Here is a 27325-nt window from a genome sequence, read left to right as displayed (position 1 = left end):
TTTTTTTTTTTTCCAGATGTGCACAAACCACTTCAGAAAATCTCTGAGTAGGTTTGCATAGGCCTGTCCACCCTTTATTCTCCTGATTTGCTGCTACGGTTGTTTTAAGAGCTCTGTTTGAGAAGGTTTTCTTTAGAAGAGATGAATGCACATGTCATATCTCCATCACTGAGAGACTTTGTTAGGTACCAGGCTGGCTCTGAAATGTCACTGCTGACGGAGGTGCTGCCCTGCCTGTGTCCATTTAGTGCAAACAGCACTGCTGTCCTGAATAGAAAGGAGAGCTGCAGGCTCTGCTCCCCTGGGATTCCTGCAGGAAGCTGTTCTGTGCACACCTGGGTGTAGCATCTTGCAGGGCTTTTCTGTACCTGTCTGGTGCTGAGAACTCTCAAACACAGGAACTGGTTGAGCCTTTCAGCTCGAGACTGAGCACCCTGTGTCACTGCCCATGGTACCTCATCATCTGCTTGGGAACAAAACTGTCTTTCACTGAGGGATGTTGTGAAATCGTGTGACACAAAAATCCTGCATGGAGCAACCAGCTCTGTACAAACCCTGCATTGCACCCAGCAGAAAGGCCACGCTCCCTTCCAGCAGAAAGCCTGGATGCTTGTTTGGGTGACATGCAGGAATGGAGGCTGCCTTGGGAGGTTGAACTTCTTGATAAAAACTATTTTAGAGCTGTGGGCTGATGAGCACTTTGGCTCCTGTTCCACTTCACCTCTGATAATATCAGTAATTCCTTATGGACAGCTCTGGCATTCCCAGTGCTGCAGCTCTGCTGTTTGCTGTAACCATCATGCAGAGCCTTGACTTATATAAATCTATAGGTAAAAGTTAACCATGCTGATGCACTTTTTATCTAGGATATATCTGATTATTTAATGCTTGCCAAATTATTTAGGAATTGGTAATTATAAACTGGACTGTGGCTTTTAAAAATCCTTTTGTTAAATACGTGCCCTTAGTTCTCCCACTATAAAAAAAATGTATATAACATAACTTAAAGACTAAAGTTACTTGAATTTGAATTGTTTTTATCCTTTTATATGTGTATAAATATAAATGGTTTTATAGGCTGTTCTTCTGCTTAACCCAGCTGTTTTGGTAACTGCTCAGTCCCTCTGATGTTGATAAGTGTTTTTGGTTACTCAGCTGCCTGCACCTGGACTTGCATAGGAGCTGCTGTTGTGTGTTAAGGTTTGTTCAGTCTGGCCAGTGTGGTTGTCTTGTTTCTATTCTTATTTTTTAAAGAATCATCATCTGTCAGGAATCTCTTTATAGCTTGATGTACCATGGTGTCTTCTTCTAATAAACATTATATTTTCTCATTCCTGTGAGGTTTTGGTTTTTGAGTTTTTTTAATGACAGTAACTAATAGATGGCAATAATTAGTGGCAAAAATAGTGGCATTTAACTTTCCTGAAGAACAGTAAATGGCCCAGGGCTGCTTCTCACTCTAAGCACAAATGCGATTCTTCTCAAGAAAAATATTTTATTGTGGCTCTTGGAAAACTTCTTTGTGCTGTCATTTGGAAGGATTTGATGGAAGTGGGTGCAGAGGGGGTGAGAAGGTTCCCTTAGTTTCTCAAATGCAAGGGAGGTTTGGACTCATGCAGTATTCCCTTGGATACAGCAGTTTGGGCCAAATCACGTCCTGGATTGTCCAGCTTCACTTGGCCAAAGGCAAAACTTATCCTCAGCCCCAGTCTGTGGGAGCAGGGATGGCCAGAGGAGGGGTTTGAGGCCTGGGCTGGCTCACTGGCCTGCATGTTGCTGGCTTGCCTTGGGAAGGAAAGGCCTCTGTGGTGGAAGGAAAGCTCTGGATCCCTCTGCAAATTCTTTGACTGAATTTCCTGTTGTTGTTCAGTGTCATTGATGCTCTCTGGAGCTGTCACTTGAACAGATGCAGTGCTGCTTTGCTGACAGAACATGAAAAAGCTGTTTGTTTTCTCTGTGGCACGAAGCAGGTGCTGGCAGGGTCCTGCTCCTGTGCTTTCCTCCCAGAGCACAGCAGAATCCCAGTGATGCTCATCCCAGGCTGGAGGGAAGGGCTGAGGGTGAAGGGTTTCTGTCTGAGTCAGGAGCCTTCCTAAGCCCTGTAACCCAGCAGATGCTTCATTGCTTTATTCCTTCAACCTCCTGCAGGCAGAGCTGCTCTAAAGGGACCCCATTGCCCCCAGCCTCTTTCTAATCCAGTCTCTTTCTTTTTGTCTTTCTTATGTTTTAGATTCCTAAAGGTGTTTGTGCTGGTGCAAGAACCTCGGGGCGAGCTTGTCACAGAAGGAGAAACAAAATGGTCTGTTTACCCTGCAGGCAATTAAAACACACCCATGGAAAGCCAGACTCCCACTCTTGTCTGGAGTTCCCACTTGAAAAATTCAGACCTAAATTCCATCCCAGTACCATTCAGATGCTTGCTCTTTTCCACGGCATGCTACTTGTGGCTCGGATTTCCTTATCAGCCTCTCCCACTCTTCTGCCAGCCTGGCACAGCCCCTCTGTCAAACATAACACACACTTCTCCCAGCCCAGTCCCTCCCAACCTCTGTCAGAGATCTGCTGGCTGCCCTTGCATAGCCAGAGAGTCCCAAGCATGTTCTGGTCTGTCTTCTGTCCCTTGTCCCTCAGTCCATCTGGATGTGCACACTGGTCCATCAGCATTTCACACGGTGCCTTCAGTGCTGAACCTGCAGGGGAGGTTCACTCACCAGAGCGTGGGAAGGAGGTGGAAAACCTCCCCTGGGACAGTGTTACAGCAGCTGGACTGGGCTCTCAGTCTGTCACTATTAAATCTGATCCACATGCATCATTCGACATTCTGCCTTCCCCAAAAGGTCACTAATACTTGTCAGCCTTTATTTCTCTTTTTCCAAATCCAGGCTGATGCTCATTCCAGGTATTAAACCCCTCTGACCCTGCTGTTTCCTGAAACCCTTCAAGCTCACGTATGTACTTGTTTTCCTGCTTGTTCTGTCTGCCCCTCCTGTGTCCCTGCTGTTCCTCACACACACACAGACACACACAGGCAGTGACATTTTGGTTGGCAGCCCTTGCTGCTGCTCACAGGCCCCGTTTGGCTCTGGTTTCAGCCTGCATGCTCGCCCTGTTGCCTTGCCTGCGCCCACCTTCCTCAGGGTCACGTTATTTTGTGGCTCGTGGTTTAATCTCTCTGCAGTTTTCTTTTGGTTGGTTGTTTTTCAGCATTTCAGACCTGCCTTCTCTTTTTGCATGACCTCCTGTGCGTTTTCATCACTTCATGTTGGAATAACAGAGGTTTTTTAGATAAATAAAAGAGGAAAGAAAAAAAAAAAAAAAAGAAACTGCACTGTTTCCTTCTCCCATCTTGTCATGGACTGGACCTGGACCCAGCAGCCAGACAGGAATTGTGACCACCCTGTTCTCACATGGTTTGGTTTGAAGCAGAAGCAGGATAAGTGATTCTGCACTTTATCATGTCATGCAGTGGTAAGAAAGCTACAATATCTCCAAAAATCACACAATCTGGACTTCAACTGCCTAACAAAGGGTTAATTTCCTCTCTAGACTTCTACAAACTTCTATATTCTATCTTGGTTTCCCCTGAATTGTTACCATTGCTTGGGTTTTGCAGTCATGGACATATTTGAGGCTTGCAAGAATCAGTTGCCACTAAATAGCTCCTGAGGGCCAAATAAATTCATGGATCCACACCTTGTTGGGGGAATCAACTGGCTCTTGTCCACCTCCAGCATATTCTGTACAATCCCCACAAGTGGAGAAATGTTACATGGAAGCCACTATGGGCAGTGACCCCAAAATGAAACCTCTCAGGGTTTGTTTGCAGGCAGGTGAGTGCTGTTCTGCTGCCTGCTGGGCTGTCCTGCAGGGTCAGCACATCAAAACACATCCCAGAATCTCAGACTCTCCATGCTGGGAATGGCCTGGGCTGTCCCCACGAGGGATGAAGTGATTTTTGAGCTGGGTTATGTGTGGTGTTCATAGTTCTGTCCCTTTCTCTCCATTGAAGATGCCAACTTTTGTTTTTACAAAGTCCCTTGGTGCTACAGTTGTCCTGTAGCTGTTGTGTGATGGTGCTTAAGAGCTGCCAGCATGAACCAGCAGAAGGTTTGTGAATTAAACCCGACCCAAATGTGCTGAGCACAGGCAGCACCAATGCTGGGGCTGTTCTGCTGCAGCACTGGAGGGTCAGAACCCACAAATCACTGCCTCATCAGGGCTGCTGCTGTGGTCACTGAGCTGTTCTGATCAAGAGCAGAACGGGATCCCCTGGTTGGCACCTGTGGCTTTGTGCAAAGGCTTTGTGGTCTCCACCTGCCAGGGGATCTAAAGGGTTGAACAATTAACAGGTGTGCAAAAATATCATTAAAGTATTTTTAGCTGCAGTATTTTTATTCTCGTGTCCAATGCACTATTGAATCAGCAGCTAAGAATTCATTTTCACCTATTGTTGTGCCATCTATGTAAAAATTAGATCAAAGTTTGCTTTTCTATATTTAATCTGGGTGGACAGTATATTATTGTCAGCCTCTGTGGAACATTGGAACAATTGCAATGTCTGTGTTTTGAAATTGTGCTGTAGAAGGAGCATTAGCTTTAGCTGACTGATTGATTCCTGAAGTTTTAATAAAAGACCATGTATGGAGTTTTTATAAACTTGGCAAGTAGTTCCCAAAAGCCTGGATCTTAAAACTTATTTAAGAAATAGTCACAGTCATATCTCATAATCTGCACATGTTTATTCTGCTGCTGTTATTCAGGGTAATGAATAATTTTTGTAGAATTTACCTTTGGCAAACGCTGAAGAACTAAATGTGTGACTGGTTTATAAAAACTCTGCTTGGATTTACTAATCTTGCCCAGCAGCGTGGACTGTACATCCTATGAAATTTCACAATCCCCAGCAAAAGTCTCTAATGCCCTTTCTTAACACCTGTAAATAGAGAAGAAACATATTTACTGATACTCAAAGTTGTGTTTAATGCTGAGTATTTTTCAGAAGTTCATTTAATTTGATGCATATTGTTCTTTGGTTTTTTTGTTTTCCTGCCTGAAATGTCAGAAGACCTAAAAGAAGCCAAATTCTATTTTAACATGATGATGTCGAGCACTTTTTTATTTGTATATGTGTGTGTTTGTGTGTTTGAGCACTGATCTCGAGACCTCGGTGGCATCTCAGTGTTGTGATTTCATTGCCAATGTAAAAGGTTCTGGTGTTGCCCATTCATTTCTGGAGACAGAATTCAATCAAATAAAGTGCTTCCATTTGAAAGCGAATATTGACCTTGTAGCAATGAAACAAAGTCATCTGCATATTTAAATAAACATTTAATTCCAGAAATACAGTTTCACTGGAGCCTTTTGATCAGCCAGACAGGAAGAAAAATGGATTTGTTGCTTTTTTTTCCCAACAGAAAAGTTGGTGCCTCCTTGCTGGGGCTCTTGGGGCTGTTGAGCTGCTGCTTCCCACAGATGTGTCCAGTGGGGAGGGGGAATCTGAATTTGCCTGTGGCTGCTGCTTCAGCCACAGAGAAATTCAGACTAAAACTCCCCAGAGCTGCTCTGTAACTCCTCATTATTCTTCCTGACTGTGGGGTGGGTTTGGGTTTTGCTTCCAGCTGTGAAATGCACATGGAACAAGTGGATCAACACATTCCAGTGTGGGGCTGTTCCCAGTTCTCTCCTCAGAAAAGTGAGGACACATTTTCACTTGTGGTACCTGTTGGCTTTGGTTTTGTTTTTTATTTTATATTATTTCCTGCTGGAATTTTCAGGAGTAATAATTTGGCTCTGTCTGTACCTCTGACTGTCCCACAGAGCTGGATCCCATCAGATCACTTTCAGATTTGATTTTATCAAACTTTGACCTTTCCAGCTGGCACTGAAGAGAGAATGAAGTGTTGGGTTGTTTGTGTGTTGTGTTTTTTTAACTTAGTCATGTGAGGAGAAAAAAAAAGGGCTGTTGTGGCTGGAGCTGGTGTTGGGAAGGGCAGGTGGTTTGTGCTTTATCAGTGGGAGCCTATGAGAACTGGAAACCTGGGGGAAAGATTCCATCTAAAGAGAGAGCTACACCATGGAATGCCTGTGGTGAATGCTCTGGTTCAGCTGGAAGTCTTGGCAGATGTTTTTGATGCTGATTGGTTTTATATGAAAACTCAGGCTGTTGCAAGCCTGGTAAGGAATGGTTTGGGCAGGGATGTGTGGATGTGCACGTGTGTCCAACACAGCAATGCCTCCCTTCACCAGGCAATCCAACCACCAGGCACATTTCTGGAACTCTGGCTGAGATGTACAATTCCACTCTGGTGTGCAGGGTTGTGGACAATGTGTGTGTCTCTAGCTGAGAGAAAAGCCCCCAGCTCTTGGCAGCTGCTCCATCACCCCTTGGGCCAGGTCACTGCAAAGAGCCCATCCAAGAGCCAAGATTTGCAGTTTTTCCACTCAGTAGGTGACACCTGGTGGTCCTTTCATCTGACAAATAATCTAGAGATTATTTTTGTTTAATACAGTCAAGCTGCTACATTTCCTCAGCAGGATTTCAGTTGTTCTTTGCCAGCACTAATTAACACCCCTGTCAGTTCAGGACAGATCAGGACTGTTTGTGACAGGCTGCTGCTCTTTGGTTTTGGGCAATAATGAATAGGAGGGGGTGTTCCTCTGGCTCTCACTTGGATTTATCTTTCACAGAATCAGCACTGCTGACTTGAAATAGAAAAGGCACAACCAAAGGGGTGAGGGAGAGCTGGGGGCGTAGAGCTGAGCAAAAAGGGAGAAGAAAATGAAATAAGGTTTTTGTATGGAGTGTTTGTGTCACAGTTACAACAGAGCAATGGCTCTGCTCCCAGAACAGGAGCAGCACACAGGAACTGAACTGAGGGCAGGGAGCAGATAATCTCACATTGAGCTTTGCTCCATCAGTCCCACTGCATGAACAGCTCTTTCTGCTCCCCTTTTTTGACTGGCTCCCAGAGCTGTGTGAGGTGTGCTCAGAAATGCCACGGCTGCCTCCAGTGCAGCTGGAGGAAAGCAAGGCTGCAGTTGGATCTCAGGTGAAATCAGGATGCAGAACGAACCCTCGAGTGCTTGACCAGGCAGGGGTAACCCAGAGCAGAGTCAGGGCTTTGCCAGAGCAGCCCTGCAGCTGTGTGTGGACCCTGAGCAGTCCCTGAGGGCAGTTCTTGGTGGCTCTGGGAAGGTGTGAAGCTCTTCAGTTGCTCAGGTGAGAGATTTGTTTGGAAGATCCAAGTTTGGACAGCTGACTCCAAGCTGCTCAAGAACAAACTGCATGTTCTTATTACCCAGCTCCAGCTCTGCTTCTTCAAACATTTCAGGCTCCAGCTGAGGCTGCATCACTCACTTGGGCAGGGAATTCCTGCTGCTCCAGCCCCTGGGGCTGCTTCAGGAACTGTTAATTCCCAGTGCCAGAGCCTGGTGCTCCCTGGGGAACAGGCTGCTGACTGTTACCAAGGGAGTGGAATGGACCAGCAGGGATATTTGGCCACAAAACAGTGACAGGAAACTCTTGTAGAATCCTGGAACAGCTCAATGAAACTTCAACTCCTTCCCTTGCAAGTTACTTCCAGGATAATAACACTGTCAGTGAGTAGCACATCCAGGCCCCCAGGCTTTCTGAGGCACTCCCAGGTGCAGTGGGGTTAATGGAAGGTGAAGGGAGGTCTGACCGCCCCTGAATGGGCACAGGATGGTTTGGTGGCCTCAGACTCCTCTTGCTGCTGCCCAGAAGGATCTGTCCCCACACAGCCTCTGGTCAGCAGGAAGTTTGGATTTTATTTTACGTGGAATTTTTTTTTTCTTCCTTCCCCACCCTGCTCCCTGGAGCTGTCAGCCCCTCTCACCAGGCAAGGCAGGCCTTGTTGAATGCACATGTATTTATTGTACCACTTTCAGCACAAGGTCTAACACTGAAGCACAGGAGTGTCACTACAGTCTGTACAGCACCCTCTGGAACACAGACAACACAGACATGCAGCCCTGCAGCTCTGCAGCAGATCCCAGGGCTGCTGCACTGGGGAATAAAGACAGCTTGGAACAATGAGAATCTCAACAGTGGCTCATTCTCTGACCTCCCCTAGGCTCTGGCTGGGTCTAAACAAGCATCCCAAGAATGGAATTGTAAAATTAACATGCTGAATCAATTATAGACAATTGACTTGATCAAAAAAAGAAAAAGAAATAAAAAAAAAAAAATGAAGGCCACTGTTTTTCTCAAATTCTCCTGTCCTACCCCCTTCTATCTCTAAGTAGAGAAGCAGCCTTTCTCTCCCTCCCCCTTCCCATTTTTTGTGAGGAGCTCAGGAGGTCCCAGCTCCCTGCAGTGTCTGGCACCACTCAGCCAGACTTGGTGCTGTGGCCTCAGCATGAACAGAGTTGGGCTCCTCAGGCCCTGGGAGGCAGCTCTGCCTCCCTTAAACTGCACTCAAGGGCTTGCAAAGATTAAACTCTGCCTTGCTGCAAGATGAACAAAAAGCATTTTAAGAATAGCCCTGCTGAGAAAAGTGGAGTTTGGCCTTTTTTGCTCTCATTCCTGTCTCCGCTGCATTGGTGGCAGCAGATCTGGGAGCAAATTGATTCCATGAGCCACTGTACACACAAAGGACATCTGGAATGACCTCAGCACACAGGTGGGGGCTGGTTTGCACAAAGAGCTCCTTCCTAAAAAGCTGCTTCACCAGCCTGGGCCCTGCTCAGCCAGGCCCCTCCCAGCCCTGGGTGACCCCTCTGGAGGGTCTCTGTGTGAACAAAGGGGCCCCTCCTGAGCTTCAGCCCCTCAGCCCCTCACCAGCTCAGGGGAGACAGACACAGGCTCATGGCAGGGTCAGCCTGAGGAAGGCTTTGGGAAGGAGGAGCCTTCCAGCTTTGCTGTCCAAAAACGTGCTGAACGTAGGAGATCAGACACAAGGAGAAAATAAAATTCTGCAGGACCATGGAGGTGTGGGTTTGGAAGTGAAAGGAGAAGGGAATAGTTTCTTTCCAACCTTCTTAGTTGACTGCAACTGAATTTGCAAGAATTCGACAAAGAGCAAAACTAGGAAGTTGTGACAGCACCACCAGCACAAAACCACAGGAGACCTCGTGGCTTTACTCAGACTCAAAACCAGGTTTCTCTGGTTCCAACACTGCCTGCTGGAAACATAAATAATATCTTATTATCTTTACACGTTTGAATTAAAAAGAGAAGTGCCAAAAGCAAAACCTGCAAAGGAGCAGAGCTCAGTGCACTGGGGACAAGCTGGGAGTGCTGGTTTGGTGTAAGCAAAGGAGAGGGCTCAGGTCAGAACAAGCCTGTGGCTGTGGCTGCAGCCTCTGACCACGGCTTCAGCCAGAGGTGAGGTGCAGAGCTTTGTGCCAGTCTCTCCCAGCAGCACCCCGTGCTCAGAGCCGCATGAAAGGAGGAGGAGGAGGAGGAGGAGGAGGAGGAAGCCTGCCTGCCCCGGGAGTGGTGGGGGAGCTGCACACACCTTGAGCCCCAGACAAGGGAGGGTTTGGACCCCTCAGGACTCCCAGCCTCCCGTCCCCCACAGAGGTACCTGTGCCGTCCCTGCCCTGCCCCATCTGCTCAGATCACACTGCTCGTGTCTCTGCTTCAATCTTCTGCTCCCCGTGGAGGTTTTCCAGTTCCTGCACCTGGGCCACGTTCTGCCTGATGGCAATCTCGGGGCCCCCTCCGTACAGGGTGCTTAAATAAACCCAGGTCTCCTCGGAGATCTGCCCGTAGTCAGCACCTGGAAGGGAAACAGCACTCACCGGATGCAGCACAAGGGAAAGGTCAGGGCACCACAGCCAGGATTTCCCCTCAAACACCTCCCCCCAAAGCCCATCCCAGGAGGAGGAGACACCCGTGGTCCCTCCACAAAGCCCCTGCAGTGCCACCTCCTGCTGGAAGCACCAGTGTGTTCTCCATTAATCCATGTCCACAAGCACCACATCTACACATCTTTTAAATCCCTCCAGAGGTGGCCTCTTCCAAACCCTGACAGCCTTTTCCATATAGAAATTCTTCCTAATATCCAATCTAAACCTTGCCAGGCACAACCTGAGGCTGTTTTAACTTTGGGAACTGGACCACAACAGATGCTGAGTGAAGACCACATCAAAAGCAACACAAGATCAAAGCTCCAGCACAAAGGGGAATGGTGGAAGGGGCCTGGGGAGCACAAGGCAGCAGCTGGGGGTCTGCAGAACCAGTCACAGCAGCAATCTGGTCACACAGGAGCTGCCACTGGAGAACTGGCTCACTCAGGGCAGGGGCTGGGGTAGAGAACTGTCATCCTCTGCAACACCATCTTGCTCTGTGCCTTCATTATGCACAGCCAGATCCAGTGGAACAGTCTCCTTTACCTTTCAGGAGCACCACAGGCAGTGAGCACCAGCCTTACCCTGCTTGACTTGCACGTGGCCACCTGGTTTCGTGAGGGCAATCTTGGTGTTGTCAATTGGCCCAGGGGGCTCTGTAGGAGAACAAACGTGTCAAAAAACATCCCATTTCCTTGCTGCCTCCAGATTCAGATGCTTTCCTAACTTCTCTTGGTCATTTTTGCCCTGCCCTGGGGACCTGCAGGCAGCCCCAGTGGCTGGTGCCTGAGCCCTGGCCAGCTTTGTCACCCCAGCCAGGGGCAGTGCTCAGCCAAGGCCCAGCAGATGGACTCGTTGCCATTTCCCCTGTCCCCCTGAGAGAGCCCCAGTGTCTGATCCTTACCATTATCCTTGCCCTTGACAAAGGCCTCCCACTCCCGGAACCACTGCATGCTGATACAGTAGATGACACTTGGAGACTCCTCTGCCTGGAAAGCCTTGTTCAGCTGGGAGAGCAGCAACAGAGAAACAGAAAGGACTCAGCCACTCCTGAGATCTTGGAGAGCCCTTCCATTAACTGTAAGGCAGCTTTGCCATTCTCCAGAAGAACCCCATGGAATTCCTTCCTCACGCCCTGTTCCTGCCCACCAGACACAGGATGGTCTCACACTTTCTGTCTGCACAGCATTGCCATGCCCCAGCTGCCCCTCTGCACTGAGGAACCCCCAGGCCCATCTCCTGGCTGTGCTGTAGATCACACTCTGGAAAACAGGCAGTTTTCCAGCTCTGCCTTTCCACCCCTGCCCTTTGCCTTGCTCCTTTGCCTTGCTCCCATGCCAACCTTGATGAAGGTGTCGATTTCGATCCTCCTGCGCTTGGCGAGGGCTTCGATCTCCACTTGGCAAATGGAGCACACGTACAGATGGTTCACAGCAGGGCCACCCCCAAACCTGCCACAGGGAGAGGGAGGGCATTGGAGAACTGCAGCAGAGTGGAAACTCTTCCCAGCCCTGCATCCTACAGACAGGGATTTTTATACTGCTCCAGACACTGGTGAGGGAGGTGCATCTGCAGCTGAGGGCACAGAGCTGCCTTCACTCAGCCACACTTTTGCTCTTCTGGCTTATCTCTTGCTGTCCTTTTGGGACAAGCACTGATACAGCTCATCCTGGCTTAGATCAGGACACTCTACAAATACTGGGAGAAAGAATGGAATGGCCACATTCACCTGTTGTAGAGATATTCCCACACGTTTTGGGGCAGAATCACGACGAGGTCATCAATGTAATGGTATTTATTAGGAGGGATCCCTGTGGAGGAAAGACAAGTGGAAGAGTTAATCAGGGATCTCATTACTGCTGTGTACAACAGACACAGATAAGAAGGCAGATTTTCCTTTCCGAGAACTCTGATTCCAAAATCTGCATCCTTTGCTAATGGAAGACAGTCAGAAGTTCATTAACTGTGGAGGTATCTCAATCCACAGCCCTAATTTCTAATCAAGTGCTTCATTTCCAATTTAGAAGAGAGATTTACAAACACTGAGTGCTCCCCAGCATGGCTGATGAAACAGCAGCAGAGTCAGATGTGCAATCAGCTCCCTTCTCCAAACAAATCCCGAGGGCCAGCCCTGCTGACAGGGTAACACAGATAAACCCTGCCCTATCTGCTTTCTACAGGTTTGTTTTTAAACACAGAGAACTGAAAACTGTTGTTTCCCAGCACTAAACATCCCCCCAGGCCTCCAACCAGCAGCACAATGGGTAATTGTCTCATGCCTCCCTGAGCAGGCTGGAGTTTCTGCCAAAGAGGATCCCACTGCAGCTTTCCCGTATCAGGATGGCAGCTGGAGCTTTTTCCTGTATTTGTTAATGCCCCAAGAAGCAGCAGAGGTGCTGCTCCCATGTCCAGCAGCCTTACCTCCATGGGAGCACAGAAAGGTGTGGTTGGTGATGGGCCCAGGCTCAGCAAAGGTGTTGAATTTATTGAGCCACTCTCGAGAGATGTAGAACTGGAGCAAACTGTGCTCCTTCATGCTGGCCAGGGACACGACCTTCTGACGCTCTCTCACAGCCTCCTCACTGCTTTTCCTGGAGCAGGGGAAGGAGAATTCCATTTGGGAAATGCATTTGCAGGTGTTCTGTACCCAGGAAGGGGCTGAGGGCACAGCTCACCTGTAGAACAGCACATAGGCCTCTGCATTCTGCACCACGGTCTCGTGGACCTCGGTGACGTACTGGTCATCGAACTCGTACCACTGGCCATTGATCACGTTCTGGCAGTAGGCAATGTAGTGGCCACCTGGAACAGAAAGCACAGCACTGCTGGGATCTGCAGTGCAGACAGAAGGCAGGCCTGGGATAATGTCAGCAGCACAAACAGGATTAGCTGCTGGCACAGAACAGAGAGAGAGAGACGAAAAAGGGATAATTCCTGTTCAGGCAAGCTTTGCTGGAGCAGCAGAGCCTGGCACTGTCACCCTGATTTGCCTTCCTTGGAAGAGCCTCTCAGCAAGACTGAACAGTGGGAAAGGGTTTGAGCCAAGCCCGTGGGGAGGCTGAAGGAGCTGCAGGAGATCTGTCAGAAGCTGCTCAGTTCACTTTCCAAAGGGCAGAGGCTGCTCATGCTGAGAACAGAGGGGTCTCATGCTTCAGCCCTTCAGCCCAGAAGAGGTGTTGGCTGCTACTGACCACACTCCTGCCTCACTCCCACTCCTCCCATCCTGCTCCTCTTCCAGGGAGGGACTTACTGCCAGCTGTGCCATGGTGACAGATGACTGACAGGAGGTCGTAGGTGGTGATCTGGGACACACACTCCTTGGCCAGGAAGGGTCGCAGGTCCAGCCCCTCCAAGGGGAAGGAGACGTGGCTGTTGATCTTGAAGGAATACATCACCTCGTGCCTGAACCGCTTCAAGTGGATGCAAAGGATCTAAAAGACCAAGGACAGGGGACACCAAAGGGCAGTTTTGCCATCAGAGCTCTGGGAGCACAGCACATTTCTGTGTGTCTGATCTTTGCAGGAGTTCTTTGCCTGTTTCTCATGAATCCTGCTGGCTCATCAGCTTAGACTGAGAAAGTCTCTTCTGATCTAAATACAGATTAGATTTTTTTGCCACCAAAAAACTTGCTGGTTTTATTCTACCTCTGGCCTCCTGACCTCCTCAGTGGCTGCTAGAAGAGAATTAGGAAACAAGGTGCTTTTACCCACCTCTGGCAGCCGGAGGACTTTGCAGTACTTTACTCCATTCCGCAGCCTGAGGGAGGAAAAGAAACGAGCTGTGAGGACTCTACAGCAAAGGCATAGCTGAGTCTTGCTCAGGATCCAAGCTGAGTCTTGCTCACTTCGGGATCCAAGACAAATCCTGAATTCCAGCAGATTGTCCAGGCAGAGGTCACAGCAAAATATGTGACAGCAGTACAGAGAAATGAAATTCCAGAAATAAAACTCCAGACATGCAACACAAAACAGATAATGCAAACTTACTTCTTACACCGTTCACAGCTGTACATGTTGTCCCCTGCAGAGAGAGAAGAGAGCCATTATGCAGCTGCTCAGAGCATACAAGGCTGACACAGCTACCTTACCACAGTGCAGAGAAAGCAGATTAAGAGCCTTTTGGGCAGGCCAGGGATGAGAAGAGATCAAAACAACTCCTCTCAATAAGTGTAGGCAAGAAAGGGATGCAGCCAATTAGCAGGAAGGATGAGAAAGTGAAGAAACCAAGCAAGTGATGAAACTGAGGAGCCACAGCACTCAGCCAACCCACAGCTCTGCTTGCTCCTCTCTGAGGACACTCTCACCCAGATTTCTCACCCCTGAGCAGGTAGAAAAGTTCCCTCCTGCTCAGAGATGCCGAGCTGCCAACTTTTGGCACTGCCAGTCTCTAATGACACTGCATCATGCTGCAATCCTGACCAAGGCAGGATTTCTAGGAGATTTAATCTGCCTTCAAAATGCATATGGAATGTTCCTCCATGCTGTCAGACCCCACTGAAAAAACTCACCCTTCAACTCATCTGCTGCAAAAAAGGCAGCAAGGCAATCCTCCAGTGTCACCACAGGACCCCAGAACCAGCTAGGGATACAGGACACCACAAATCTGCAGAGGAGAAGGGATTAAGAGATATAAATAAAATAGCTGAATGCTTTGGCACACAAAACCCAAGTGGATGATAAATTTCCTTCTAGCTGTAGGTCCTATGCTCATCCCATATCCCAGAGGAGCAGGGAAAACACAGCTGCTCTCAGCTGATGTTCCTACTCAAACTGGAAATGATTTGGAAAACTACACCAGGAATTAATTTGCTCTGGAGGCAAGTCTGAGGCAGCAGTGAAGGGTGATCAGCTGCACAAGAGCTCTCAAGGTGTGTGACAGATCTAGAGGAGCACTAACAACTGGTCCCCACGAAAAGGCTCAAAGCCCTGTGAGGTACCACACACTGTCCTCTAAGGAAAGTTCCAGCTGACATCCCAGTGTCTACAGCACTGGTGAGGGACAGCTGCCTTCCAGCACTGCAGGGCAAATCCCAGAGAACAGAGGTGCTGCAAAGGGAACACACCTCCGGATATACTCCATGATGAAAGCAATCCAGCCTTGTGAGGCATAGTTGTCCCCACACGCTCCTGTCTTGGCTGGCACATTTTGGTAGATGGCAGAGTGCAGCTTGGCCAAGTCCTCTTTCCCTGGGATTGGGAGTGACAGGTCCTGGAACGTCTCCACTGTTGTAGAAACCTGGAAATATCCAAGAGGAACAGCTCAGGGTTTCCCATGTGTGTAATGGAGCTGGCACCTGACCTTCATCACCTTTTATCACTGCTTGGATTTAGCCTAGGCTAGAAACCTGAGCTGGCAGCAGGAGCAACTCCCTGTGGCTAATCATTCTTCCCTGCTGTCAGCACTGACTTCTGTCATGGGTTTGTAGCACTGGACTCAGTTTTCTAATGTGAATGTGACACTGCTGGGTCAACTCAGTAACACTGATCAGCAAACACAGAAACACATCTCCTTGGCATGGCAGATTCTCACACCTCCCCTGCCATCACCTATGGCCACATGAGCTGCATCCCATAGGGCTTGGAAAGAGCAGCACCATTCTCTAGGAAGAGATCTACAAGCACAAAGCCCGTGCTGGTGACTGGGAGGGCCCAGGACACTCACTCTGTCACAGGTGAGGCACTGCACCAGGCTGAGGATGGAGCCGTCGAAGATGTCGGAAATCACACTGCGGTAACGGAGCTCTTTCTTCTTTTTCCCAGAAGCCTGCATCTGGGCTGGAAAACAAGGAATGGCCCTCTCAGTCTCGGGTCTCCACAGAGTCACACAACCACATAAGAACACAGGACAAGCACTGCCCTGATGTTCAGACCCCATCCCAGGGACATGGTGAGGCAAGTTGTGAAGAGACACAGAGCACTCTGCTGCTGTGTGTGGAGAGGAAGCCAACTGAGCCAACACCAGCTGGCTCTCAGGAGACAGAAACTGTTGTACTGGAACTCCTGTTTCCAGCCTTTTACATGTTTAGAAGCCCAGCCCTGCCACAGACAGTCCCTGGTTTTCTGAGGTCTTGTGACACTTTGCTCCAAGCTTTGCATTTCATTTCCTCTCCCCCTCACCTGCCTCTGTGCTTTGTGGTTTTTTTTCCCCTCTGACATTTACCACGTGTTCCCCAAGTGTCTTGCACTGCAGAGGACTCTCCACAGCAAGGACTGGCCAAATGCAAGTTTTGTTTAACAACGAACCCCATCCTCACACACACGTGCAGGCAGACAGAGTGGTCTTCATGCAGCCAGAACTCTGCAGCTGTGCTGACCTCAGCCAAGGGGCTGAAGAAAGAATGTCCTCATGCAGCAGCTGCAGGGACAGTGGTACAAGCACAAGCCATTGTGTTTGCAGACTGTGCAGCACTGAGGGATTTTGATTTGCAATTTGCTCTGGGATGAAGGGACCAGTTTGATAACAACACAAGCCAGGCTCCATTCTGCAGCCTGACAGTGCTCCCAGCACTGCAGGGACATCTGCAGCCCTAATTCCATTCCTGTCAGCCCAAGATGTCCAAGAAGCAGGAAGTTCTGTCAGTAACAGCATCTTACCCACATGCCATGAAATTCAAGTCTGGCAGACAAATGTTTATATATTTCCACACTCCCCTGAAGGGACAGAGCTTGTGCCTGGGACTTGAGAGCCATTTTATTAATGGCAAACACAGCACACAGATGCAGACATAGATCATTTCAGGCTCCAGTATAAGAACACACTAGAACATCACCGTGCCCGGAGCTTGACTTTATCTGCAGGTTTACTGCAGTCTTTGCCAAATACTATTTTAGAACACACTGATGTCCAGGGGAACCAGCACTTCTTACATCTGTTAATCAAGAATCATGATGGATTCCTTCTTCCCCCTCCTCTACATGCTCCCCCCTGTGCCTCCCAGCAATCCCTCTTTGCACTACCTTTCTTGAGTATGTAGGAAGGTCCAAGCCTGGCAGGACTGGAGCGGGGAGGACTGCTGGAGAGCTTGGAGTGCATTTCATGATGGACTGGACTGCAAGGGCGCGACGAGCAGCGCACATAGGCGTCATTGTCAGGTTCTGTTTGGGAAAATGGGGAGGGAAAAGGGCACTGGTGAAAACCCCACCTGTGAAAGGTAACTCCACTGCAATCTGTGTCAGCCTAGCTCTGTGTTCCAGCACAGAATCATTCTCAAAGACACAGTTCAGTGTCCATTAACTGTCCTTCTTGCACAGGCTGGCAGACACAGCTCCCTCAGTCACAGGAGACAGTGCATACGGAGCTGTACCTAACAGCTAATAATTACATACTAAAAAAACCCAGAAAACAACCTGCCATTTTTTCACACTTATGACTAATTAGATTTTGCAGCTTGCTCCTGTAGCCCTAAACCACACAGACAGCATTGCTGCCTTCAGTGCCAGCTGGCAGAGTAAGACTCTTACATAAAGAAGCGTTGAAAGATCGGATATGTTCAGCTTGAGGTGACTCCACACTGCTGCTCTTTTCTTTCCCCTGAGACACAGAAATGCTCAAACTGTGCCTCTCCCCTTTTCTCTCCCCAAAGTCCACAGTCCAACATTAGCAAATACCTTCTGCCATGCCTTTTCCACAGCTAGTATTTCCCCAGGCCAGTGTATCAAATAAAGACATGTACACATACCAAACCTTTTTTCTTAAAAGGCATCAATACAGTGCAGGCTTGGCAGCGGCAGCTCTCACTGCTGTGCCTTTACTCAGCTCACAGCCTAGCTAAGCACCTCTCTGGCTCACCAAGTACACTTCCTTATAGAAGCAATTGTGCACAAAGGCAGGGACCGAGGAAAACCTTGGATGCCAAATCTTTTGAAACAGAGAGAAGGAACAATGTGTTTCACAGGTGAGCTTGCTCTGCAGCACACAGACCCTATGTGTTTGCCACTGCACTAGACCACATTGCCTGTGGAGGATGGTAACACATCTTCTGGAAACATCCCAACAGAAAGAGGAGTATACCTGGAGTCCTACATGGGCTGGCAGGACAGGGAGCTGGCAGCATCTCAGGTGAGGCTCTGCCATCGACTGGCATCATCGTAGTATCAACATCTGCATCCTCATCCACCTGCTCTGAGTTGCTGCGCCGATGGCCGTAGGAGAACTTTCTGTCCTTCATCCTCTCCTTCTCTGAGATTCCTCTCCCTGCTTCATCCTGGATCAGCAGCTCTGTCTCTGCCAGGGAGCTGCTGCCCATGCTCCCTGAGGTCCGACTCTGGCCCTCTCCTTCACCCCTGTCACTGCTGGAGTCACAGGAGAGGAACTCGTCCTCTGAAGGGCTTCGGTCGCCCTCCCGCTTGTCCTCCTGCTCGCTGGTGTCCAAGTCCCTGGTCTCTGCAACCACGGGTTCCTTCAGTTCTTCGTGCAGCTGATCCATCAGGCATCGCAGGAACTCCTGCGTGTCCTGAAAACCAAGATTCCATGTCAGCACCCAGCCAGAAACACAAATGAGAGAGGCAAAAGAGGAGATGGCTCCACTGACAGCTGATTCCAAGAGTGCCCCCAAAGGTGAGCCTGCTCTGCAGCACACAGACCCAGCTGAAGCAGGGCCATGCACCAAAGGGCCTGTCTGTTACACAAATGCTTTAACTCCTACATAATTAAAGGCACAATTTTTTATCTGGATATCTTCAGCTGAAAGACTGAAAGGACAGAGAGCAGCTGTAGAAGGCAAACCAGGAGCGCATCTATCAGGGATTTGCCACAGATACCAGGGAAAAAGCAAGGAGAAATTTGATGAAAACAGCAGGCCCTGGAGAACAGACTCCTTCCCACAAACACATCTTAGGAACACTGACTGCTGCTCATGGCAAGCCACCTCTTAGAGAGGGCAGATTAAAATCTTTAATAAACAGGGAGAGGAACCAGAAACTCAGAGCTGTATAGTCTAGCTGCAAGCTCCTACATTCACAATACATGGTAAAAGAGCTGATACATTGGCTTCAAAGGAGCTGCTGGAAAGCAAGCTGGTATTTTGACAACTGCAGAAAGTTAATTACGACCTTTCAGTTGTTTTATGAAGTTTGGCTTTTAGCCTGCCCTGCCTACCTTTCAAATTTATCTCTTCAGATCAGAGTTTTCCAATCCAACGTATTTCACATCAAAGACAAATACAGAAGTTCTTTCATTAATCATTATTTTTATTCTTTGTTTTGATTTCTTGTCACTATTACAGTTTTGATGCACTGTCACTTCTCTAGTAAATTTTCTAATCATAGTTTGTTGTTTACATTTTGTCATAAAGAACAAACAGAAGAGCTACGCTGATAAAGACTTCAAAAGAAAAAAAAAGGATACTACCTTTAAATAAGACTTAGTTTTGCTGTAATTCCCCAGAAAAAGAAAATAGAACATTCATATATTTGAATTTTTAGTACAGACTTATCCAGGTTCCTCAGCTCTGACATGAATAAATAATATCAAATTCCTATAGAGCAGATATCAATAGATCTCAAAGCTGTTTATAAAGGATTTGACCACCATTGTTTCAGAGGTGAGCAAGCTGACATGAGGCAATGAACTGATTTGGTACCAACAAGCCAGAGGCAAGCCTGGAAAAGAACCCAGGTCTCCCAAATCCCACCCAAATGCTCCATCAGATCACTGATATTCACACAGACAGGCCATGACCCCTGAGCTCAAGCTCCTCCTTCTAAACACAAGCACCAGCACTGCAAGAATTAATTCCCCCTGTCTTTGGAATAATGGCATGGGTTTTTTCAGGCCCACCTGCTGTGCATAGCCTCGGAACATGGGATTGACAAGCTTGATTCCATGGGACAGACTGCTTGGAACAACATAACTCGGGCTGTTTAGACATGGAAAAAGAAAAAGAAAGAGTCAGTTTGCTTATTGGGCCTGGAGCCAGTTTGCCTAACAGGCCATAACAGAGGGTGTGGTGTGTAGTTAAGGAGGCCAAAAGATAATTATGCACCTGCAAAGCCTGGGCAGAAATTTCTGCATGAGCTGGGTGACAAACACACCAAGAGACAGAAACACCTTGCAGTCATTTCAGTCTGTCTTTCCAGAGAGACCCTTCCCCAAAACACATTTCACTTACAGCTCTGTCACACTTTGAGTGTGGGAAGTGATTCCTTCCTGAGCAGAGTTTAGCAATTAGTTACTTTGTTTGATTTTCCAGCACCATGTTTGTCTCAAAATCTGGGCAGGCTGACCACCCAGTAGATGAGATAAATTCAATCAATGTTAAAATGACATGATATTGCTTCAAAGCCTGCAGCCTCCTCCTTCACAAAGACACAGTTCACCTTGCTCCATATCTTACTTATTCCTTGTTAATAATGAACTTGAGGCAAACATGCAATGCCATTTAAATTCCTGTTTTGATGGGGTTTAATTTATTGCACAGAGTGCAATAAATCTTCAGATTTAAATAGAGCTACATAATTTTGCACTGTTCTTTGAACTGGTCCAGAATTTGAATCAATAGCAAACAATTCCCAAAATGTCACCTGCATTTTCCACTCTATTCGATAGAAATCTCTGAATCACTTTTTCCATCCAAATCATCAATTGCTCTGCTAATCAAAGCAGTGCAATTAAGTGCTGGCCACTGAAGTCCATATAAAACACTTGGATATGGCCCCAAGCATTCCCTTACTCCATCATTTTTTCTTCATTGCCAACAGGGGAACAATATTTAAAAAAAAACCTCTTCCTTTTAAAACTTGTAATATTAAGAATGAATTCTTTTTACTGACATCACTGTGCCCATTTCATCACCAGCAGCAGGACATGGGACCTCCTGGATCCCAGGGAACCCTCACATCCCCATCCACACAGGGGGTTAATCACTGCCTCAGACAATGCACTTCTCCCTGAGGATCAGATTTCCTCCCTGCTGATGCCAGACCTCAGAACTAACACACCTCTGAAACCTGGCCAGGGTAGGTCAGGGGTCACCACGCACCGTTTCTTGTGCCAAACCTCAGACACCAACTTCTGGTAACTTTTGCACAGGGCAGGTTTCTTATCCGTACGGACCAGTCCACCACATTCCAGGAAAAACTGTGTGAGAGGTGGGCTACAAGAGAAGGAAAAAGAGAAGAGCTCAGCCCACAGAAATTTCTCTTCTGCTTCTATTTATTTATCAAAACTTCATGCAGGTCTTATCAAAAGCATGCTTAAGGCACTGATTTTAAACCAAGAGAAGAAGTGAATCCAGATGCAGATGTGACTCCTCACTTGGATCAAATGAAAAAGACTGATCTGAATCTGCTCTCAGTACAGAAAACATCCTGGAATTGAGTTTCAGCAGGATGGCTAGAGAGTTTTAGCATATAGATTATTAGAGTGATATCAGTGGGGAGAATAAGGAGACGTGGCATGGCTTTCTCTGGGATAAATAATTTCTATAGCAACAGAAATGATGAAGTTTTACTTCAAGCATTCATCCAAACATGAGTCTTGTACATAGCCACAAGCTGGCTGGTCCCTCAATTTCCTGCTGTAACACTTCTGTTGCCCTAAAAAAACCACTATTTTTTCTGTCCCCAGCCTGGCTAATCTCTCTTTGCAAGACTCATGAAGGTTTCAAATCAGAGGTGACACTTTTGGTATTTAGTGAAGTCAGTTAAAACAACACTGAAAGCCCTAATGCCTACCAGTTTGAGAGAGCCTGAAGTGCTGCATTCATGTAGCAGGAGTTCCCAAGATTTTTCATTCCAGTAAGGCCTAAAGCACAAACAAGAGAGGGATGAATCACTTTCAAGATGTGCTGCTTTCTATATTCCTCCCCAAGGAGAGGGAATCCAGCCCTTTCTAGGCAGTCTCCACATTCTGCTGCCAGGAACCCTTTCAGTGCAGGTCCTACAGACTGCAGAGTTGCCCTGCCAGCCCTTTCATCAACTCAATGCAAAGTTACCTCTTGGTTTCAAATCATCATCTTCTGATTCAGATTCACCTTCATCAGCCACTGCAATCGGAACAGCTTTCAGGGGGTGAGCAGGCAAAGGAGAATCCTAGATTAAAGACAGAGAAATAAGCATCAGTCACAGGCCTGCTTTGAAAGATGAGCTGAGAGAGATATTATCTTACATATAAATCAAGCCAGCCTCCAAGAAAAGTAGAAGGAGAAGGAAGAACAGGTTGCACTGTCTACCCTTCTCACTGAGGCAGCAGGGAGTGGAAATAGTGCCATTACTGCTTCCAGCACACGCGATAAGAAACATCAGGAATGAGCAGCAGAGTCACAAGTACATTGTGTTCCTGGTCTGACAGCTGAAATTTCCATGGGCCATGCATTGGAAATGAAAATGTGACAGGTTATTCTCACATGCAGATACCCCACTGGAAAGGTTAAAAATAAAGTCAGAATGGATATTCAAGTCATAGAATCATAGCATCACAAATGGCTTGGGTTGGAAGGGACCACAAAGCTCATCTAGTTCCCAGCCCTAAGTCATTTGTCTTTTTGCTGGGACACCCTGTAAGTCAGGGCTAGTGGTCCCCTGGCTACAGGCAGCCACTGTCAGTGAAGGTATCCCCATCACAGCAAACACCACACCACGGCAGGAATCACATGGCTAATCTTACACCAGGCAAACAAAAGCTTGCCAAGCTCCCAGCCCTGCCCTGCGTGCCACAGACCCACCGGCTCAGGGAACTTGCTGGGGGCTGAGGGTGGCTGGGCTGCCAGGCGCTGCTCCAGGAACACCTCCCTCTCACAGGCATAGCACCACACACGGAACGTGGTCAGGTTCACCGTCAGGTTGTGCTTCTTGGCCTGGAAATGGAACATGGAACAACACATCTCCTCTGGCAGCTGGCCTGGGCTGGAGCACAGGACTAGCAGGACATGGAACAGGGAAAATAATTCAATTCTATTTAAATGTGGGGAACAGAGAAAAGCTCACCTGTGCATGAAGTGTGCTGTGGTCAGCAAAGGACTCCCCACAACCAACATAAGGACAACCAATCTAGAGAGGGGAAAGAGCAAAAGCACAATGGGCACACGATGTTAGACTTTTTAGAAAACAGTCTGTAACTCCAGTCCCAGCAGCAGCAGCAACTTCAGAATTATCTTCCCAATTTTCTAACCTGTTTTTTATTCAGGGCCCAAAACAAGATGGGAATTTAGAACTGATGAAAATTTAGAAGTGATTTAAGAAAGAAAACCTGGAACCAGCTTTGCACCCAGGCAAAGTCTCTGTTCCAAGGCCATTGCTCCAACAGGGATCAGCAGCCCCAAGCCCAGGCATTCCAGTGTAAAAATAAACGGTCCCTGCCTGCCCCAATGTCCCGTGGATTCCCTCCCTCCTCACTTCCAAGGTGTCACCCTGCAACCTTTCCACAGGCGCCAGCAGAGGCAACACCCAGCCAACAGCCATCACTGGGGAATTATTAGTTCCTACAGGGAATAGCAAGGACAATCCCCTACAGGGAGTGAACTGTTACATCTTGTCACATTGTGACAGTGTTACCTTTTCACCTGGAGAGTCTCCTTCTTGGAATCCATTTAAAAACCAGAGTATGGTTCTACTGTGATCCCCTCCTTTGCTCCCCACTCTTTTTTCAGCCCCACTACATCATGCACACCAACAAGCCATTTTTACCTGAAGACAAGCCCAGAGGTTTGGTCCCACAGCTCCACAAGACTGGCAAGTTCCCTGCATATTGATGATAAAAAAAGGTTTGTTGTTTGGTTTTTAAGTAACCAAGTCCTTAAAGAGTGAGAAATTTCTCTACAAAACAGCCAACCTTCAGCTCATAGTATTTCATGCCTTTCACCACACTTCCAAGCTGCACCACTTTAGCTAAGTGACACACACAAGCAGGATAAAATGACTAAGAGAAATTTGTGGGGTCACAAAGGGTGATTTTATGAGACATGCGGGTACTTCAGTGGGGGAAGGAGAGTTTCTCTCTGGACATAGGCAGCGTTTTCTTCAAAAAGCAAACATGCAATTCCATACACAACAGCTAAAAGAGAAAGAACTGAGAGCCACAACCCTGTACCTTGGATTTGAGCAGCAGATCATCCCTGGTCACCTCTCCTATGGAATCCAGGTGGGGACAGATGTCCCTTGTATCCCCCATTTTCACCAACACTCATGTGAGGAGGGTTTCCTAGGACAAAAAAGGATGGCTCCTTTCACCACAAGTCAGATTGTAAGAAGATACCTGGGCACGTTTTGCATATTAGAGTTCCATAGCTATCTTTAAGGTTCAGAGATTGAAACAAATCTGGCACAGTCTGGCCCCACTGCTGAGTGTCTGCGTTGCAGGGAAGGAGCAAAGCCATGGGGAGGAGACAGAAACAAATAAAGCTAATAATCCATATCATGGAATGTGCCTTCAGAAATGCTGGGAGGTGCTAGCACACAGGCACAGCTTCAGCTGCACAGATACAAATCTAATTAGCTCATTTGCATGAAACTGATGAAAAGGGAAAGGTGCTGCAGCCCATGACCAGCACTTAGCCTGTGGTGTCTATGTGCTGATCTGAACCTAACATTTCCTTGTTACACCACTTCATCAAACACCAAAAATATGATTAGTTCTAAATGAAGCTGGGCAAGAGGGAAATAGACTTAAATGAACTGTAACACTGATAAGCAGGCTTCAGTCTCTGAGGAATTTACCATTTCATGGGCAGATTTTTAACAGTGTGAGCCACATAACTCGAAGTCAGTACAAAACAACAGCTCTACATCCAAGCACCACAAGAACAGATGATTTCATAGCTTATGAACACAATAAACACTTTTATGGTGGTCCATGGATATGTAAAAGACTTCAAATATGTCTCAGTATCATGCAGTTTTAAAAAAATGAAAAGAGTTTGTGCTTCTTTAGCACAGTTTAAATAACCTTGCTCATGGCTGCTAAAAAAGTAGAAAAGAAGATAAGTGATATTAATAGCACAGACAAGGATCCAAAATATTACAGTTGGCTGGAAATGAAGCAGATGTGAATAGCCCACATCATTGCAATAAAGAAGTGGAAAAATCTGATGAACTCGATGTTAACGACTCCAGCAGCCACATGGCTGCTACACTCTGGTTTTTTTCACATTTTGAGGACATTTGAAACAATTCCCAGTGTTATCTGCTCTGAATCACTGACAGGAGGGAGAACAGAAAATTATAAATGAGTAGGCCATATCAGTAACACTTATCTTGGGAGTGGAAAAGCTTGCCTAGCACCTTGCCTTGACAGAAGATAAACCTCAAAGCTAATTTTATAATGTTTTCTCAGTTCTTTAGAACTCAGTAAACTGATGGGAGGAGCAAAGGGAGAAGAAATCATATGTGCATGGTAGAAAACACCACAGGGGTGCTGACCTGGATCTCAGTAACCTGTGAAGAAAAGCTTAACAAACAACAGAGCAATTTCATGCAGCTTCACAGAGAAGGAACATAGCACCGTGTAACACATATTTAAAATACAAATGACAAGAGCTCAGGAGCTTTGACTAACACATAAAACTGGGACATTTCAGGCTCCTTCACCAAAACAGAACCCTTTCCCCAAATGCATCAGCTGGTCCAACTTAAAAAAAAAAAAAAAAATTATCAATGCTACATTTGCTATTTCACCATCCTTGATTTCTTATCTCTCTCCCAGATGGTCTGCAGAAAATCTAATGAACAAAATACTGGTTTAAAACGAATTGCAGACCTCATATCTTCACCAGCTTAAGCTAACTGGGAACTGGTTTTGAAGCACACTTTGTTAAGTAGAATCTTCTGGATGTGGATGGTTTCAGTGCATTCCATGGGATCCCCTCTCCTCAAAATCCAAACCATGTCTTAGACTCTCCAGCACTGGGGTGCTATCTTCCCACACAGTGCTTCCCTTTCTCAACAGTGCAGGGAAAACCTCATTTTTGCCTCTCAGCCCTGACCACACACACCAGAATAAGGTTTGTGACTGTTCAGAAGGAAATATTCAACTTCTGCCTTCCCACGACTCTGCCTAAGAGCTATAGCTGGCACACACAGCTCTAATTCTGCTCAGGAAACCAGGAATTTCATAAAAGCACTGCCACAGAGCTGAACTGTGCTTGTCAAAATGTACTGCGCATGATGGGAAAAGAAGTTCCCCTAAAACAAGTCCTTCAGCCTGTCTTTCTCAAGCACCACTGAGGGAGGACAGCACACGAACATGTCAGAACAATTCCTCCGTAACTGCAACCTACTTTCAGTCGCTTCAACTGCTGCCAAACCCAGCGTCTCTGCCTTCCACAGGAACACATTTCTAGGTTTTTGTTGGTTGATTTTTTTTTTTTTTTAAACAGCTGTGTGGTTTTGTACCAAAGCTAGAGCCAGCTGTCAAGAGTTTCAGATCTTGCAGGCTGACATTGTTCGGAGAAACTGCGCAAATAAAAGAAATCTTTGCACTGTTCAGCTACAAAACAACTACCAGGTCTGGTCTTGCATAACCTACCAAGAGAAAGAAGTATCTGCAGTTGTGCTCCGAGACATTTTATACTTGAGATACTGAAGAAAGAAACATTTACCAAACTGCCCTAGTGACAAGGCAGAAGCAGAAAGCAGGTGCTGCTGGCTCGCAGCTGCATCAGGTACGGGAAAACCAGGAGGTTTCTGTGCGAAGGAGAGCAGGTCTGAACCCTTATTATGGGAGGTCACAACACAACGACTCACCTAGAGCTTTAGCTTCCAGGCACAAACCACCTGCGGGAAATCCCCCCTTGCCCGCTATGTCATTCCCCAAGCGCAGCAGACCCACAAAATCCAAGTCCCCTCCTGACAGACGCTACAGCTGCCGGGCACGAGCGGGGCTGAACACAAACAGCCTGCAGCCGCAAGGTCCCGCTCCCGGGGTCGCAGCAGGCCCTGGGGGTGCAGGGCCGCCCCAAGGCCGGGGCACGGCAGGAACCGGCCCGGAGCCCCCGCGGCTGCTGCATCATCCCCGGCGCGGCCCGCCCGGGGCCCGGCGGGGCGGGGCGGGGAGGGACCGAGCGGAGGAGGCGGCGGCGCTGACCCCGCGGGGTCCCGGGGTCGGGCCCCAGGGCTCCCCGAGCAGTCGGGGCTCAGCCCGCAGGGCCGGTGCTGTGAGGGGCGAACCCCGGCTCGCTCGGCCGGGGACCCGACAGAGCGGCTCGGTGCCTCGGTCGGCGGGGCTGAAGGAGCCGCGTCCCGCTCCAAGGGCTGGGCTGTAAACCCGGCTGTGCGACCCACGCTCCGCACGGCGCCTTCTCCCCACGGCGTCCCTGACAGGCACCGGCCACCGGCGGCTGCGCTGCCGGGATTGCGAGAAATAGAACGAGCCTCGTGACTTACACGAGGTCTTCCCAGAAAAGACAGTGCGTGTCCCGGGGTGAGGGGGGTGGCACGAGGGCTGCCGGCCCGGTCCGGGAGGGCACGGAGCGCTGCCGGCCCCGCTCGCCGGGAGCGCGGCTCTTGCCCGGCCGAGCTGCGGGCACAGGGGCGGTGTCGCCCGGCCTCGTCGCGGGGCTGTGGCGTCATCGCCGCGCGCC

The 27325-nt window shown here is 48.1% G+C and overlaps 2 protein-coding genes across 28 annotated transcripts in view; one reads left to right on the top strand and one right to left on the bottom strand.

Annotated features, from left to right (window-relative positions):
* Positions 1 to 5277, top strand: part of FNBP1 (formin binding protein 1) — a 93860-nt gene extending 88583 nt beyond the window's left edge. For 8 of the 24 annotated variants that reach the window (XM_041406846.1, XM_041406843.1, XM_041406845.1 and 5 more), the window contains one exon: positions 17 to 2190. In XM_041406846.1, coding sequence (XP_041262780.1) covers positions 17 to 51 — 35 coding nt within the window. In that variant the 3' untranslated portion in view covers positions 52 to 2190. Of the gene's footprint in view, positions 1 to 16; positions 2191 to 2230 lie in introns of those variants that run through there. The other 16 variants (XM_041406858.1, XM_041406855.1, XM_041406853.1 and 13 more) reach the window with 5 other exon arrangements.
* A 2597-nt stretch (positions 5278 to 7874) lies between these two features.
* Positions 7875 to 27266, bottom strand: USP20 (ubiquitin specific peptidase 20). Of its 4 annotated transcripts, none has more exons than XM_041406830.1 (25): positions 27129 to 27266; positions 23839 to 23949; positions 23436 to 23489; positions 22737 to 22799; positions 22475 to 22606; positions 21746 to 21842; positions 21486 to 21555; positions 20792 to 20905; positions 19591 to 19669; positions 17824 to 18265; positions 16770 to 16907; positions 15475 to 15587; positions 14876 to 15048; positions 14321 to 14415; positions 13800 to 13833; positions 13524 to 13569; positions 13064 to 13244; positions 12489 to 12615; positions 12235 to 12404; positions 11543 to 11624; positions 11156 to 11264; positions 10718 to 10820; positions 10398 to 10469; positions 9549 to 9743; positions 7875 to 9144 (listed from the first exon to the last, which is right to left on the bottom strand). In XM_041406830.1, the coding sequence occupies exons 2-24, from the start codon at positions 23917 to 23919 to the stop codon at positions 9583 to 9585; spliced, it is 2736 nt and encodes a 911-aa protein (XP_041262764.1). In that variant the 5' UTR covers positions 23920 to 23949; positions 27129 to 27266; the 3' UTR covers positions 7875 to 9144; positions 9549 to 9582. The 4 variants fall into 4 exon arrangements, with proteins under 4 accessions (XP_041262764.1, XP_041262766.1, XP_041262763.1 ...); XM_041406832.1 differs by having other exon boundaries at positions 7875 to 9141; XM_041406829.1 differs by having other exon boundaries at positions 7875 to 9743.
* Positions 27267 to 27325: the final 59 nt, after the last annotated feature.

The sequence above is a fragment of the Onychostruthus taczanowskii genome, unplaced genomic scaffold (assembly GCF_017590055.1).
Source record: "Onychostruthus taczanowskii isolate IOZ18803 unplaced genomic scaffold, ASM1759005v1 scaffold25, whole genome shotgun sequence".
In the NCBI taxonomy this organism is placed as follows: Eukaryota; Metazoa; Chordata; class Aves; order Passeriformes; family Passeridae; genus Onychostruthus; species Onychostruthus taczanowskii.
The sequence above is the reverse complement of the archived record's forward strand: the minus strand, read 5'-3'. Positions and strand labels throughout refer to the sequence as shown.